General features: G+C 46.7%; 1 protein-coding gene and 2 pseudogenes across 1 annotated transcript; 2 read left to right on the top strand and 1 right to left on the bottom strand.

Moving 5' to 3' along the window:
- Positions 1 to 251: 251 nt before the first annotated feature.
- Positions 252 to 2736, top strand: LOC125525997 (disease resistance protein RPM1-like; annotated as a pseudogene).
- Positions 2737 to 3848: 1112 nt separating this feature from the next.
- LOC147962808 (putative F-box protein At4g22165) lies at positions 3849 to 5391 on the top strand (annotated as a pseudogene).
- Positions 5392 to 11074: 5683 nt separating this feature from the next.
- Positions 11075 to 12148, bottom strand: LOC147962807 (uncharacterized). The gene has a single exon (XM_087534315.1). It carries the CDS (start codon positions 12146 to 12148, stop codon positions 11075 to 11077), a length of 1074 nt encoding a protein of 357 aa, XP_087390441.1.

The following is a 12148-nucleotide window of genomic DNA, read 5'->3' as shown; positions in this document are numbered from 1 at the left end:
ATACAAGGGATCTCGCGACCCCCCTCACCACCGACAACAAGAGGTCGCCAGCGAAGTGGAGCTGCCAGAAAACGGCGCCGGAAGGTCGACTCTCTTGGCGGCGGCTAGGCTTGTTGTCGCTGGCCAAAGAGGAAACGTTTTCGATCAACTTAAGGGGCACACGATTCAGTACGCAAAAAGATCTACGAGTAGCTTTTGCGTCGTGCACTAAGGCCCTTCCCGGTGCTCCATGGTGTACAGGTGTTAAGTTGGAGGATAAGCATGGAGGGTTTGCTGCCAAGATGAAGAAGAGGATCAAGCATGTCAAGATCTGGCGCACACTTGCTCAGAAGCTGAAAGATATCAATGGCAGGCTTCAAGCAGCAAAACAGAGGAAGGAGCACTACGCCATGCCAGAAATCGGCAGAAATGATGTTGTTCATGCCAGCCAAGTTCTTAATTTCACAAGGGACGAGGACCTTGTAGGGATTGCTGAGCACAAGCAGCAGCTGATACAATGGCTGACAGGTGATATGCAGGAGGAAAGAAGCAAGATTACCACTGTGTGGGGCATGCCAGGCATGGGGAAAACAAATTTGGTTGCTCATGTGTACAAAACTATAAAAGTATCCTTCGATGTCGTTGCATGGGTAACTGTGTCAGAGAGTTAACATGTTGAGGACTTGCTGAAGAAGATTGCTAGAGAATTTGGCATACCAGTTGATGTTCCTAACATGCAGATCAGAAGCCTAGCCGAGGCCATCTATGAGTACCTCCAAGGTAAAAGATACATCTTAATTCTAGATGATGTTTGGACTACTGATATGTGGTCAGAGATAAGGACTGTCTTTCCATCTAGTGGTCGACTTGTTATCACATCAAGAAAACATGAAGTTTCATTGTTGGCAAATAATATGTCTTCAATTCATTTGGAACCACTTGAAGAAGATAATTCTTGGGAGTTATTCTGCAAATCAGTTTTTTGGAATGATGCTGACAGTAAGTGTCCACCAGAATTACAGAGCTTGGCTTGGAAATTTGTCAAAAAGTGTGATGGTTTTCCTATTGCTATAGTATGCATAGGCAGCCTGTTGTCTGGAAAAGGTCAAACTGTTGCAGAATGAAAAGAAGTATTTGATGAGCTAGAGCTCCAGTTGGTAAAAAATGTGATGCCTCGTGTTGAGACAATTCTAAAAATCAGTTTGGAGGACCTTCCATATGATTTGAAGAATTGCCTCCTACATTGTGCATTATTCCCAGAAGATTATTCCATCAAGAGGAGGACAATAATGAGGCATTGGATTGCTGCTGGGTTCATCAAGGAAAAGGAGAACAAAACTCTGGAGGAAGTGGCAGAGGGATACTTGACTGAACTTGTGAACCGAAGCCTACTACAGGTTGTCAAGAGGAATTATACTGGGCGGTTGAAATGGTGCCAGATGCATGATGTCATACGCCTTGTTGCCCTCAATAAAGCTGGTGAAGAATGTTTTGGCAAAGTGTATGATGGCTCTGGAGTATTCTGTATAGAGCGCACACGTCGCATATCAATCCAGAGCAGAAACCTTGAGCGCCTAAGTGAATCTGATGCTACACGTGTCCGTGCAATCCATGTTTTTAACAGGTATCTCGATATTGATTTACTGAAGCCTATCTTAGAATCTTCAAATCTGCTGTCAACGTTGGATCTGCAAGGTACTCATGTCAAGCTGCTACCAGCTGAGGTATTCAACTTGTTTAATCTGCGGTATTTGGGCCTTAGAAATACTGATATAGAAAGTTTACCTGAAGAAATAGGAAGGCTGCAAAACTTAGTAGTCTTGGATTCTTTCAATGCTGCACTGTCGTGCTTACCAAACAACATTGTAAAACTTCAGAGGTTGAGATACCTGTTTGCATGTAATGTTGGCCAACAAGGAGAACTTAATCCTTTTAGTGGTGTAAAGGTGCCTAGTGGTATAAGGCACTTGACTTCACTGCATGCTCTGCAATGTGTGGAAGCAAACTCAGAAATTCTGCGGGGCGTAGCAGCTTTAACTCAGCTAAGAACATTTGCTGTCTGCAATGTGGAAACTAAGCACTCTGCCGACTTGAGAAATGCTATCAAAGAAATGAGACATCTTCAGCATCTACAGATCACAGCTATGGGCGAGAAGGAGGTGCTGCAGCTGGAGGGACTTGTTAACGTAGTTGGTCTAGAAGGGCAGCTCGAGAAGACATCGATACCTCAAGTGATCTCATCTTGGTCCCGCCTTAATAGCCTCACTTGGCTGAAACTGGCATTCTCCAAAATTGATGAGGAATCATTTTCCAGTCTATTGATGCTACATGGTTTATGTCACCTTTCCCTTCTCAAGGCTTTTGAAGGGAAGAAGATGCACTTCGCTGCAGGTTCTTTTCCAAAGCTTCGGAATCTATCTATAAGGGATGCACCACAGCTCAACCAAGTTGAAATAGAAGAAGGTGCAATGGCAAGCCTTGCTAAATTCAAGTTGGTAGCCTGCCCTGATCTGAAGTTTCTTCCTCATGGTGTTGAGCATCTTGCAGCCCTTGAAGAATTATATCTGAGGGACACATCAGAAGAGCTCATAGAGAAGCTTCAGCAAAAGAGAGAACCAAAGGAATGCACTGCTTATCTTAGGAAGATTAGACACATCAAAAGAGTTACTGTTGTACTAACCAAGAATGGCTTGCAGGAAAGGATTCGGTGACTGGAAAACTTGCTACAGTCCCACCTATAACTACTGGTAAGGATTGGCTGTTCTGTACATATACGAAGCTAAATAAGCTGCGAGTGATGGATTAGATTCATTTCTTTCTTACACTGTTCACTGAGTTTACCTGAAAAGTTCATTTTGTTCACCGAGTAACATAAACTACTAATAGCATGCTTTAATTTTTGACTTCCCTGACTTGTATTTGCAGGCCTCTTGATTGTCAGAAGCTGGAGTTTTGTTCCACTTCCAGAAACCCAACATCTTCTCAAGGGCCGCAAGAAGAACAGAGTTCAATAGCTGCAAGTAAGATGATGTGTTCATAATCACAGCCAATCAAATGAGCATGAAGAGTGAATGTTAGACATCATCATCTGAAATCCAACATTGGACTGACGATAGGTGGTTGTTTTCAAATGTACGAGCGAAGACATTTTATTATGAATTTAGTTGTCATAGCTGTTCGGAGGCTATGTATTTATTTATTTTGATTGCTTGTTTCCATTGCCTGAGACGTGGACTATACACCGTGTGCAAGACACTGTGGTTTGTAATAAAGCAAGGAGTAGTTCCAGCAGTGGAATAATCTGAACATGTTCAGGCGGCTGTGTCGGTGTTGCCTGAAGACTGCAGCGCATGTAAGCAGGCTGGAAACATGATACGTGGCACAGAGCCGGCCATGTCGGTGTTGAATCTGTAGCTTGGTTTTACACTTTATTTGTTGCCGTGCATCCGTTGTTCAGTACCTTCTTATTTTGGGCAAACTAGAATGAGACAATGATGAAGAATTATTTGATTTACTGAATTGTAATAGTGTGAACCGATGAACCTGAATTTATCTGTTTCCTACGGTCTGTAATAATGTAGAACAATCAACATGCTTTTGGTGGGAAAAAAGTACATTTAATCTGAACATTGAGTAAGCAGGATCGTGGGCCATCGGACTGAGCTTGCATCCTGGCGGTTCCTTTCTCCCCTCTACTCTGCTTTGCCTTGTTCTGAGCATTCTGAATTCTTAACACTTGCAGGTAGCTTCTCGACTGAACTTTGAACATTCTGAATTTTCAACACATGCAGCTTCAGGTTTCAGCCACCACCTCGGTATCCCTCTCTCCTGCACTCTGGTTTCTCTCGCAACGCCCCCTCCATTTCTGAACCTCCCACTTCGTCGTCGTCGCCAGCTCCCACCTGCCTCACGCTCACACGACGGCCGTTCGACAGAATGTCGCCACGGAGAATGTTGCATACGTGGAGCAAACTGCTGTTGTGGTCGCCGGGGAAGCTCCAGCCTCAAGCACGGACTGCGACAGGACCGAGCTTCGTGCGGACCTGCTCGTTCGTATCTTCCGCACCCTGCAGATCCCGGATCTCTTCCGCTCCGGCGGCGCCTGCTGTTCATGGCGCCTTAGCCACCTGGAAGCCCGCCGGTTCCGTCTGTGCTCGCCCGGCCTCACCAGAGCCCTTGCCTGCTCTACTCCGCGGCGGACCGCGACGATGGCACAGCCACACTGCACCACCTGTGCACCGGCAAGCTCTGCCACGTCACCATCCTGGGGCCCTCCTTTCGATCCCGCTACGTCATGGGTTCCTCCTACGGTTGGCTCATCACCGCTGACGAGCGCTCCCATCTCATGCTCGTCAACCCCATAACTGGCGCTCAGGTCACCGTGCCGCCACCGGAAACCATGCACAACGTCGAGCTCTGTTATGGTGAGGAAGGCCGCAATTTGGATGCCTACGATCTTATTTATGTTGACACGGTCCCGCACCGGAACATAGAGCCATATGGACTTTCAATGGAGCAAGGTCGCTTTTGCTTCTACATGATTGTAGCCATGTCGTGCGACCCGTCAAGTAAAAATTGCGTCGTGGTACGTGTACACAAGCCTAAAAACCTGCTCTCCTATGCTAGGGTTGGGGACACCAAGTGGTCTTGGGTTGATACACACGAAGAATGCAAGAGCTACGTTGATGTTTGTTATGATAACGGCGATGGTTTGTTCTATGCTCTTCGAGGTTGTGGTGATGTGCATACCATTGATCTCCGTGGACCATCTCCACTGGTGAATATTGTCTACAAGCACAAGGTGGATTATCACACCAACAGTAAGTATATTGTACAAGCGCCATGGGGTGATTTCTTTCAGATATGGAGATGGGATCGATATCTTGAGGATGACGAGGACGTGGCGGAGGACAACGACGATAATGATGTGGATGAGGGTGTGGAAGAGTTAGTGGAAAGGGAGGAGGATGAGGATCAGGAGGAGGAGGTGGCGCAGAATGCTGACGTGTTAGTGGAGGTGGACAATGCAGATGTTCTTGTGGAGCAGCGGACCATGGAGGACGACGATGAGAAAGAGCGTGTGACGGCACGCTTTGTTGTCTACAAAATCGACTTTGTCAAACAAAAGCTGACCAAAGTACACAATCTCAAAGAACACACACTGTTCACGGGTTTCAACACTTCATTTTTAGTTCCGGCGAATGACTTCCCCACATTAATACCCAATAGCATCTACCATACAGATGACTTGAATCATAATACTTTCCCGAGAGATTTTCAGATAGACGGGCTTTGATTGACAAGGGCCTTCGGCAGGTTTTCATCTTCAATATGGAAGATAGTTTCACGAATATACTGGCTCCCCATTCTTCAAGATTGAATTGGCCCCCACCGGTTTGGATCCTGCCATAATTTTCTTGTGTTTAGATAAATTTATGTACCTAAGGCAAGGACGTTGTAAAGTTTGGTGTTTCATGAATTAAGAATATTCTGAAGCTATTCGATCAGACCTTGATGAAAGGTAGATTTCCCCTCCCTGTTCATACCTACCTGCAGTTTCATCACATAGTTAGTATTACTTAATATTGTGCAGTATGGTTATAGTTATTTATGTTATCTCTATTATTATGAACAATATTTGTGATACATAACCTTTGATCCAGTACGTTAGGAATTAACGCTCGACAAATGTTTTGTATTCTAATTTTTAAGCGGATGCACTTCACCCATAAATGTTCAATCTTTTTTGGGTAACGATTCTAATGGGCCAACCGGCTGAGCCATGCGCCGGTCGCGCGCCGGGATCCACCAGCTGCACTGCCGCCCTTCGGCCAGAATCACTGGATAGTGGAGAGTGGGATCTTGCGGGTGTAGTGGATGGATAAGGAACCGCTCGCGCTTGTGAAGTTGATGAGAAAATGAGTGGGTGAGAGCGAGGAGCCAGGAAGAAAGGTTGCGCCATTCGCTGAGTTGGTCACGTAGAGTGAACGATTGCAGAAGATGACACGGCAGCAATATAGCTTTTGTTTCGAAAAGGGGGGCTCCCCGGCCTCTGCATCAGAACGACGCATACGTCCAACTTTGTAAATAAGCAAATAGCTTCAATAAGGTCTTAAAGTCTCAAACGAAAGTAAAGGAAAACTCACAAAGAGCCAAAGGCCAATAACAAACTAGCCAAAAAAGCCACAACCGACTGGCATAAGAAAGACAGGTAAACTAATTGCCTATCCTATTACATGACCGCCATCCAAATCGGTTGAACATATCCCGTGCTACCATCTCCCACCGGATAGATCCAGTAACCAAACGCTCCCTGTCCTTCGTCGGAGTGAGTAGCGACCACATACGGATCAACGCAGTGGCTCGGAAGATAACCTGTAAAAAATGAATATTTGTTGTTCTGTTAAAAACCAAATCATTTCTACAGTTCCAGACTGCCCAAAATAAAGCACATACTCCTACGCGAATGTGTCACGCTGTTTCGGACTCTATCCCGTTAAGCCACGTTCCAAATAACGTGCTCACAGAACTTGGAGAAGTAATGTTAAAAGCAATGTGGACCGTCCGTCATAGAACTTTGGCTAACGGGCAACCAAGAAAAAGGTGTTTGATAGTTTCATCCCGATCACAGAATCTACACCTAGTAGGTCTTGTCCAGTTACGCTTTGCCAAATTGTCCTTCGTTAAGATGACTTGTTTATATACAAACCACATAAACACTTTAATTTTCAAAGGAACTTTGACTGTGCAAACATATTCGGAACTTGGAATAGAGCTTGAATTGATAACATCGAGATACATTGATTTAACTGTAAATTCTGCAGACCTAGTAAGCTTCCAGCGTAATTGATCGGGCTGTTGAGATAGCCGAACCTCCATCAGTCTACTCACTAGATGGAGCCACTCTTCCCAACGACTACCGGCTAGCGTCCTCCTGAACTGGATATTAAGGGGAATTGATTGAAATACCGTTGCAACGAAAGTATCACGGCGTTGAACAATATGATACAGAGACAGGTATTGAAGTGCAAGGGGGGTCTCTCCGAGCCAAGTATCCTTCCAGAATCGTGTGCTAGCACCATTGTCGATAATAAACTTTGTCCTATTAAAAAAGACTAATTTGACTCTCATAAGCCCTTCCCAAAAAGGTGAGACAGTCGGCCTCGCTGTCACCTGGGACAAAGTTTTGAAGTGAAGATACTTACTACGGAGGATCTGCGCCCAAGTGGCATCAGTCTCGACAGATAACTTCGACAGCCGCTTGCTGAGAAGACATCTGTTCTTGACCTCAAGATTCTCAATGCCAAGACCCCCTTGGTCTTTCAGTCGACAGAGAATGTCCCATTTGGCGAGTCCGTATTTTCTTTTTAGTTCATCGCTCTGCCAGAAGAATAGGGATCGATAAAAGTGCAGCCTTTTCCTAACTCCAACTGGGACTTCCAAGAAAGACAAGAGAAACATAGGCACACCCGTGAGAACCAAATTAATCAGAATTAATCGGCCTCCGTATGACATGAGCTTGCCCTTCCATCAACTTAGTTTCTTTTCAAAGCGATCCGCGATACACTTCCATTCTCTGTTTGTCAGCTTACGATGGTGAATTGGTATACCTAAATACATAAAAGGTAAGGTCCCCAATTCGCACCCAAACAATTGCCTATAAGCCTCTTGTTCCTCATTGGCTCTTCCAAAACAGAACAATTCGCTTTCGTGAAAGTTAATATTTAACCCGGACAATTGTTCAAATAAGCATAACACCAGCTTCATATTTCTCGCTTTTGCCAAGTCATGCTCCATAAAGATGATCGTATCATTGGCGTACTGTAGGATAGACAGACCTCCATCAACTAGATGAGGCACCAAGCCACCCAGCTGACCAACCTCCTTAGCCCTTCCTATTAGAATTGCCAACATATGAACTACAATGTTGAACAAAATAGGAGATATCGGATCCCCTTGTCTCAGGCCCTTATGTGTCTGGAAATAATGACCTATGTCGTCATTCACTTTAATTCCAACACTCCCTTTTTGCGTGAACAATTCTACCTGGCGTCACCAGGCCTCATCAAAACCTTTCATACGCAAGGCCTGTTGATGGAAAGGCCATTTGACTTTATCGTACGCTTTCTCAAAATCCACCTTAAAAACAACTCCATCTAGTTTTTTCATGTGGATTTCGTGGAGCGTTTCATGAAGGACCACAACCCCTTCTAGGATGTTCATATCCAGCATGAAAGCAGTTTGGGAATGCTGCACCATAGAATGCACAATCTGCGTGAGCCTATTAGTCCCAACCTTGGTGAAAATGTTGAAACTAACATTGAGAAGATAGATCGGCCTGAACTGCTCAATTCTCGCAGCCTCTGTTTTCTTAGGAAGCAATGTTATTGTTCCAAAATTCAAGTGAAATAGCTGAAGCTGTCCAGAGAATAAATCATGGAACATTGGTAGCAAATCCCCCTTAATAATATGCCAGCACTTTTTATAGAATTCCGCCGGAAATCCATCCGGCCCTGGGGCCTTATTGTTTTCATCTGTGTAATGGCTTCAAACACCCCTTTCTCCGAAAACAGGGCAATCAAAATAGCATTCTCATCAGCAGTAAATTGAGGCACATCCTCAATCCTATACACATCCAGGGATACACAATTATCCTCTGGAGGCCCAAACAACTGCTTGCAGTATTCGGTTATGTATAATTTTAGGTTTTCCTATCCTAAAATCGTTCCTTCATCTTGTTCAAGCTCAAAGATTCTCTTCTTTTTGTTCTTGCCATTAGCGATCATGTGAATGAATTGAGTGTTCGCGTCCCCCTGGACAACTTTGCGAACCTTAGCCCGTAGCGCCCACTTTAATTTCTCTTCACGGAGAAGCTCTTTCAACCTCATCTCCGCCTCCAGTTTACCATGAAGCTCCGGGGCTTGAAAAATTGTGGACTCGGATTGTAAATCTAGGGACTGAATAAGTGTAAGAAGCTTTCCTTTTGGACCTTATAAATCCCACTAAGATGCTTAGCCCACCCACACAAGAAACTTCTCAAATGCCTTATCTTATTCTGCCAGCGCTCAACCGAAGTCCTACATCCTGCATCCTTAGCCCATTCTCTGGCTATCAAATCCAAGAAGCCTTCTCTTCCAAACCATGCCAGCTCTAATGAAAAGGAGTTTTTGTTCCCCATGTAGGTTGGCTCACCCGAGTCCAGAAACAAAGGCGTGTCATCAGAAATTCCACGCGAAAGTGTCTGGACCGTTACCAAAGGAAATTTCTGTTCCCATTCGACGCTCGATAGGACTCGGTCCAGCTTCTCAAACGTCGGATTTGGCAAGGCATTAGCCCAGGTAAATTTTCTACCCAAAAGCTCTATCTCCCTCAGATCCAAGCTTTCAATAATAGTATTAAACATAAATGACCACCTGCCGTCGAAGTTATCATTGTTTTTTCCTCTCTCCTCCTAATGATATTGAAATCACCCCCAACCAGAATTGGGAGCTGCTCAGAGCCGCAAATTTGAACAAGATCTACCAAGAACTCTGGTTTGAGCTCCGGCTGCGCGGCACCATAAACCGCCACCAGTGCCCAATTAAACCCATCAGCTTTCGACCTAACCCGAAACTTAACTGTGAAATCTCCCATCACTACACTTCGGACTTCCAGCGAATCGCATCTCACTCCAAGTAAGATCCCGCCCGATCTTCCTCTCGGAGGCAGGCAGTGCCAATCGAAATCGACACCTCCCGATAAAGTATTAAGAAACTGGGACGAAAAATTATCTCTATCAGTTTCCGTGAGAGCAATAAAATCCAACTTATGCTCGATAGACGCATCTGCAAGAAACCTTCTTTTAGCCAAGTCTTTCAGACCTCTGCTATTCCAAAAGATTCCTTTCATATTTCATCATGAAATTTTTTAGTAGTACGGATCCTAGCACTCCTACGCACCGCTGAAGCAGGGTAGATCTTCCGCTTCCACTTGCGTTTAGGTTTGTTTTGATCCTCCACCCGGTCCTCACAACCGGGCTCAGTGGATCGAACTACTGCAGCCTCAAAAGTGTCATCCTCTTCCTCTGACTCAGGAATGGATGGTGCAAGATCCGCACAAAAATTATCGAGCACCCTGACCCCCAACGCATCGATATCAGCATCATTCATGGCTTTTACCGCTGCTAAGTTTCGAATCGTTTCTAAAGCGCGTTCCACTTCCAAATCTATGAGATCATTAACAGAGTTGGAAATTTCACTATCATAACTACCTAGTGAAAATCCTAATTGATATGCATTATTAATAATATCATTATTAGAAAAATGCAGAATGGAATTAGAAGTGTTGACCGAGTGGTGACCTCAATGTCACGAAGCTTGGCCGCCCTCATGGCGCACCGCTGCTGCATGTCATTAACCTCCGGATGATCCTGGAGACGGCAGCTCATCCGTCACCCCGCAGAGACCGGATCCGGAATCCCTCCAAAGGCGATGACCTCCTCCCGAGTGACCCCACTCGGAATAAAGCCACCGGCCTCACCCCCAGCACACCGCAAAGTTGCACCCCTCGAAGAGTCGGCAGGACTTGCCGGGGGAAGCGGCAGGGATCTCCCCGGCACCACTAACGTCTGCCTCGAACCGAGGCCCTGGGACACCGGCGCGCCGAGAGAGTGAACCGTGAGGGTTGCCTGCCCGTACACTCCTCCCGCCCAGCCCTCTGGCGAGAGGGGGTCACCGGCGCCACAGGGGATGCGGCCTCCCTAGCCGCCAGAGGGGAAGAGGGGGTCGAGGCCGCCTGCCCCGGACCGCCTCCCCTAAGCACAGCCGCCATCCGCTGCTCTGGCACCACGAGGGTGGGAGAAAGAGCCGAGGCCACCTGCCCCGGACACCCTCCCCTAGGGACAGCCTCCAAAGTCGATTCCATCACCTGAAGTGAGACCGTGGGGAGAGCGGGAGAAAGAGGAGCCACCTGCCCAAACTTCTCCTCCCCTCCCCCGACCGAAGTCGTCACCGAGATACTCCCCTCCAAGCCTCCGAGCACAGGGCTATCAACGCCATCAACCTACAAGTTAGGTAGCGTGCGCCTCAAACACGTCATCGGACTCCACCCGGTCACTCTAGAGTCTGGGAGGAGCAGAAGCTGGCTCAAACGACCCAAACCTCAGAGAACTCATAGGCACCAAAGAGGATGGTGCCGTCCCATCCCCGGGCCCTTCCCCGGGCGTCTGAGTAACGGGGCCCGATCCGTTGGACAACTCTCGTCCAGCATCATCAACTGGTGCCTCCTTGGCACCCGAGCTGTCATCACCCTCGTGCATATCTACATCAGTCCCATTGTTAGCCTCAGCGAAGAGATCGGCATCCTCAAACTCAATCTCGAGGTTGAAAATATGTCCCCTATATGTCCACTTAACCATATCAGGGACAAACTCAATATCCAGAACACTCACCAGCAGTCGGGCCACACCGTGAGCTCGGGTTAAGGCCATATCCACTCTCTCAGTTCTTCCGACCATGATACCCAAGCTAGCCACGACTCGAGCATCCTGCATCGGCTTCGAGGGAGCCCCGGAAAATCGTAACCATACCTGATTAAGCGGCTTGCCCTGTGGCTCAACCTTCTTCCAATCGTGGAACTCCAGGATGCATTTTGTGCCAGGTACTCTGCACGACCCAAAACTCAAAAGTCTCTGCAAATCCTCCACAGAAGGGAAGTCAACCTTGAACATGCTGGCCTCAAGCCTGACAAGCTCCCACTGGAAGTCACCTGGAGCTAACTCCTTAAGCCTCTGCACAATTTGAGTCTCAGAGACATCTCCTTGGGTAACTTTCACAACCCCAGTGGTCAAACTCTTTGTCTCCTCAGGGATCTCTCTCGCAGCCGGAGACTCAAAGAACATCAACTCAGCACAATATACTCCATAAATTGTAAGAGTCAGCATCTGATCACTCAATATCGGGCATTCCCCCGTATTATGTGTTGGCTTACCACACGAATCACAAAGCTCCGCCACGCATTCAGCAATAAAGTGGCCCTTCTCACCACAACGATAACACATCATCTTCTCCTTCTTACGCGCCCAATTGGATGCTCTATCCGAGTCTGCCCTGTCTGTCGCCTCGACCGAAGTCGGCGCTGTAGCCATAGTCCCAGGTACCTTAGCATTGGCCAGCGCCATCACCACGTCCAT

The sequence above is a fragment of the Triticum urartu genome, chromosome 7A (genome assembly GCF_056163025.1).
Source record: "Triticum urartu cultivar PI428250 chromosome 7A, HENAU_Tu73, whole genome shotgun sequence".
Lineage (NCBI taxonomy): Eukaryota > Viridiplantae > Streptophyta > Magnoliopsida > Poales > Poaceae > Triticum > Triticum urartu.
Note: the sequence above shows the minus strand (reverse complement) of the source record. Positions and strands in the feature narration are given on the sequence as shown.

What these genes read in the sequence shown, in the direction of transcription:
- LOC147962807 (XM_087534315.1), bottom strand. Translation starts at nt 12,148, where the DNA reads ATGGACGTGGTGATGGCGCTGGCCAATGCTAAGGTACCTGGGACTATG.